Consider the following 5,099-nt stretch of genomic DNA (forward strand, 5'->3'; position numbering starts at 1 on the left):
TTCTGTTAACTGGCTGATTCCATTAAAGAAGAGCGTTTTTTTTAAGAACGCAGATACTTAACTCCTCCCCCACAGCCCCCTGGACCTGCTTATGCCTCTCCCCCCTGCCCCCAGCCTTGCTGGTGCCCCTTGCCCCTCACCCATAGCCTCCTGCCCCCCCAGCCCTGCTGAAGGGGACCCCCAGCTGCCAGGGCTATGGGGCCAAGGACCCACAAAGAGGAATTTATGCTCCCCTCCAACTCCATAAGAACCTTTTGATTTGACATCATCGAATAAGTTGGATGTGGTCCTTCACTTGAGTCTTAATTTTTTAACTGGTGCCTCAGTACCACAATGTATGTTGGAAGTGTCTCAGAGATGCTGTATTCTCGCTCTCTTCTTGTTATGAATTTCTTTAAAATAGGAGATTAACTGTTAATTGTGAAAAACGTAGGATGTCTGTTTCCAAAAATGTGAGGAACAAACTCCACTAATTTTCTGCTCGTGGTGCTTATGCCTGAGAGAGAGGGATGGGGCAGAGTGAGTGAGGAGGCAGGCAGAAATGGAGCCGTAACTGAAACCAAAAGGCCTGCCGGAGGCTGCTCTCTGGCTGTGTCTGACTGCCCAAATCACTGAGAGCTCTGGGCAAGAGAAAACAGAGTGACGCTCAGATGAAAGGAGACCAGCCCTCCTTCCATTCCACAAAGAGGAAAGCTATGTTAACAAACCTTTCTGTTTTCTAATAGTGGGTAGGCTCACCCCCGTGGCCAGTTTTTAAGATTTTGTTCCTTTTCCCTCACTGCTGAATGGTTTAGTCTTCCTTGGAGCAAGCAGGCCCTGGTTATACTTCTCAGGCTTGTTGACAGCAGCAACTCCTCTTGGAAAAAATGTTTAAAGCCAGAGCTTGTGACACACCATTTGAGGCAGGCACAAGTGCAATCTAAGTTACAAGCTAGCCTTTGAATCACGGAATTTTGCAAAGTACAGCTGTAACCAACTACAGGTGAGTGCAAATAATGTTTTATTTGAGTATATACATGAACACTTACAGGCAAAGCACTGTTTACTTACTTGCCAGGAAAATGTTTGTGGAATGCAGTGTTGGGCATGAAAGCTGTCCATTTGAACCACATGAAATAGCACTGTTCTTGTGACTACTGATACTGGCACCATTTTGGTGGTGGGGCAATTAAATAGTGTTTTGGTGTTTGGGGGATTCTGAGGCGTTTAACAGTAGTTGGGTTGCAACCACATCAGCAGCAATTTGGTGCCAGGGAGAAGCAAAGATGGCCAGGTTGAAAGCATCCTCCCACCTTGACCCAAGCTGAATTATTTCAGCCTGTGCTCTGAAAAGGCTGCCAAAACCTGCTGCAGAAGTTGAAGCAGATTTAATACCGAGGCAGAAAAGGAGAAATCAGAGGCAGGTCTAACAGTGCAGGAGCTCTCATTAACAAAGTTCAAAGTAAAATATAAGGCAAGATTGGTAGTATCCACATCTCCCAACTGGGTGGAGCTAGTGCAGCTTTTCCAGTAGTTGTCTATATATTGGTATTCCCAAAGTAAATGACCCCAAATATCCAAAAAGCTTGGTGTCAAGTCTCTGACAGCAGCTAAACCCGCATGCTTTACAGGAAGGTATAAAACCCCAACAAGGACTCTCATTGTCCAGCAGTATTAGAGACGTAAATTCTATCCTGATCCAGTTAGTGATTATTTTTTACCATGAAGCATGAGGATCAAAATTCCTGATAACTTTATCTGGAACTGGGGAAGGTATTCAGAGCTACACAAATACATGTGCCTTTCAATTACATTATCAAGTATTGCTTTGTTGTGAGGTTGCTTGTAAGTGCTAGATTGCATACCCTGGTTTTATTACAGCTCACCTTCCGTGCTGGTTAGTTGTACTCCCCACCACTAGGCTACATGTTCATTATTGTAGGGCTGGGTACCAAGTTAACATAGTGTTTTATTGCAGGATTATCTCCAACAGCTACTCCAGCCATTTTGCAATCCTCCGTTCTTTCAAATCCTTGTTCATAAAATGAACATGTGAACAATTTAATACATTTTGCAGGCAGTAGCAAGTGTAATTCTGCACCCACCAACCTTTTCAGGGTCACTATGGCCTGTTACGTTGGCTTGGGATCTGTCAGACTATCTAGAGGACAGTTGTGTGTATGGTAATTTGCTTTACTTCTGTGATTTTTTTTTTTTTAGGTTCTCAGTTGAATTCTACAATCCCTAACACCTTCAAATTTGCTTTCAATGAACCAGTTAATTCAGTAAATAAGCATGATGTACTGACAAAACATTTTTGAGGTTTAACAGTAAGCTAAGAGATCGTCTCATCTCTCTTTCACCTCACTGAAAAAAACAAACAACAAGATTATCAAGTGACTGCTCAGATGTTTTGCTGATGTGATGTTGCCTCTTCTGGTGTCTTCCCTTAGGCTGTCTACAAGGCCTGGCTCTGCTCCGAGTTTTTCAATGTGACACAACAGCAGTGCCAACACCGGATTCCATGCAAGCAATACTGCCTGGAGGTGCAGACCAGGTGCCCCTTTGTGTTACCTGACAATGATGAGCTGATCTATGGAGGGTTGCCTGGCTTCATCTGTACGGGTAAGAAGGACATGGGAGCAGGACAGGCATCCCCAAAATAGTGTCTTCTCACCTGTACTTCATAGGAAACAAAGAAAATACAGACAAATGGGTAGGCAACCATGTGGGGTACAAGGGAAGCTTTTGAACTCATGTTGGAATAGTGCATTCAGTTTTTCTAGCGTATTCTGCCCAGAAGGATCCCACAGTATTTTGCAAGCCATGAACCAAATCTGGAAGTCTTCACATGTTCATAAAGAGTTGAGGATTTGATCCAGTATATGAAGATAGGAAGCACTTTGCCCACTACTGAAATATAGCCGTCCCTGGAATGAAATATTGCTGTTTAGCAGCCACACTTTAGTCCTACATGGGTGTGGACAGATGTAACATTTGGTACACTTCAAATGCCTTTGAAACACTTCAGGGGGCAAGCAGATAGGCATACGCCCCCTTTGAAGTGCTCTGAAAATGGCAGAAGTGTTCCAAAATAAGCCTGGGAAAACAGCTACTATTTGGAAGTGCTTCAAAATGAAGTAGTTCCTGTTGCATACCCATGTACTATGGAGTGTGTCAGGGGAGGGCTTAGTCCTCCAGCATCCCACGGTGGAGATTCTTGCTCTCTTGCCTTCTGCGGGGGTCAGAAGGAGAGCAGAGCACACTGTCAACAAGTGCTTTTTTGTGTACTCCACCTCCACTCTTCAGGAGTGCCCCTTTCTAGAACCAGGAGACTTCATGTCCCCCTCAGAGAACCAGGAGCCCCAGAGCTGGGAGGCTGAGGGTCTCCACACACCCCCAATGGAAGGGGAGACTGGAGGCCTCACTCTCCTACTTCCAGGGATGGCACTCTGGGAGAGCAGAGGCAGAGTACACAGGACTGTTCACTCACTAACAGCTGGCTCCAGCACAGAGCAGGGGCAGAGAGCGCTTGTCGACAGCCAGCCCCACTCCCCTCACTCTGCACTTCAGATACTCCATCCATCCATACTGCATGGCAGTTTAGGACAAAAAATAAAAAAAAAATCGTACCTCCTACTGTACATCAAGGGGTAATTTGGTCAGGCAATGGGATTAAAGTTTGATGGGGTTATTGATGCTAACTGACATTAAAGGATGTCATGGGATTTCCTTTTTTAACATTTGTTTAGTCCTGGTGGAAGGTGCTCAGAGACTGGAATCTTCTATTCATCCATCCATGCAACAGGGAAGAGCAAAGGTAGGGTAGAGCAAATCTTTCGTCCACCATTCCACAACCTGCTAACAGCACTAAGTTTTCCTGACAGTTTTTCCATGCCTGACTGACCTGATATGCAGCCTGGGGTACCCACAGTTGTCCCCCAGAGTATCACTACACTTGGTTGTTTGTCCTGGGGTGAAGTGGCCCTGGATCTCTGCTTTTTTCTGTGTGGGAACATGGTCTGTGGTCTTGGTCCCAGGAGAAACCAATCTACAGGAAGGTTGCACAGGGTCCTACTTAGGGTGAAAGTCACCCAGTACAAGGCAGCCAAGCAGAACTGTTCTGGGTGCACTTTCTAGCAGACCCTGGGGCTTTGCTTTCTATATACCTTTTAATTTGCCCTACACCCTCACTGATTCCCATCATTTGCTATTATGTCTTGCCAGGGTTGCTAGAGAACCAATTATCCAATGAGGAAGCAAAGTGCTGCGATGTGCAATGGGACTCCTGTGACCACCCACCAGACAGCAACTACAACACATCCCCCAAATCCACGGAGTCAGAGTCGCTCCATTACCACCGCCACGACCCCCACCTTCATCACCAGCAGCAGCATCACTATCACCTCTACCACCATCACCACCATCAGTACCACCAACCCCACCCACCATCTTTGCTGCCAGTGTCTGCAGGGTCTCGCCTCAGCAACAGCAAAATCAGACTATGCGTCCTGGTCCTTATGCTTCTCCACACCATGGTGTCCTTCTCAAGCGTGCACAGCAGTGGGGGGGCTGCCAGCAGGGGGCTGAGTTTGGAGGCCCTGCCTGCCATGGATGAGAGCATAACAAGAGATGAGTGACCCAGAGGGAAAAGGAGACCTCCAAGAAGAATGCCGGATCTTTTCCCACTAAGGGGGGCACATGCTATTCCTCCAATGGGAGGCAGAGGATTGGGGGTGACATGCGCACACACACCCTCATCCACCCCCCAAGAGCTGCTCGCCGCGGGGCATCCCCGTGATGAAGAGGCTCTAATGCGCACAGGGCTGCGGGACTCAGCTTTGAGAAGGGTTCGGTTAGCAGCAGCCTGTCAGTGATGTGCATCCTGCCTCGTAGAGGCACTGGGAGCTAGCGCAAAGGAGGTATGGCAAGGGGAAAGGGACTGGGAAGGGAGAAGGGTCCTTTTGGAATGCTGGCAGTCTCCCTGCCACCTGAGAGGTGTTTCATGAGGCACCCAGGCTTTACCCACCCACTGGATACTTTGGTGCAAAGCAAAGAAGAAACTGGTTTCTCTAGGATTCCTTTTTCTCCTCAGCTTTTAAGGTTCATTATCCTCTGTT

General features: G+C 47.1%; 1 protein-coding gene across 1 annotated transcript in view; it reads left to right on the plus strand.

The window, feature by feature from the left end:
• Nucleotides 1–5,099, plus strand: part of FAM155B (family with sequence similarity 155 member B) — an 80,296-nt gene that overhangs the window by 70,179 nt on the left and 5,018 nt on the right. The window contains exons 2-3 of the mRNA XM_019521109.1: nucleotides 2,433–2,604; nucleotides 4,207–5,082. Coding sequence (XP_019376654.1) covers nucleotides 2,433–2,604; nucleotides 4,207–4,619 — 585 coding nt within the window. The 3' untranslated portion in view covers nucleotides 4,620–5,082. The remainder of the gene's footprint in view (nucleotides 1–2,432; nucleotides 2,605–4,206; nucleotides 5,083–5,099) is intronic.

The sequence above is a fragment of the Gavialis gangeticus genome, unplaced genomic scaffold (genome assembly GCF_001723915.1).
Source record: "Gavialis gangeticus isolate Ggan-Ray unplaced genomic scaffold, GavGan_comp1, whole genome shotgun sequence".
In the NCBI taxonomy this organism is placed as follows: Eukaryota; Metazoa; Chordata; order Crocodylia; family Gavialidae; genus Gavialis; species Gavialis gangeticus.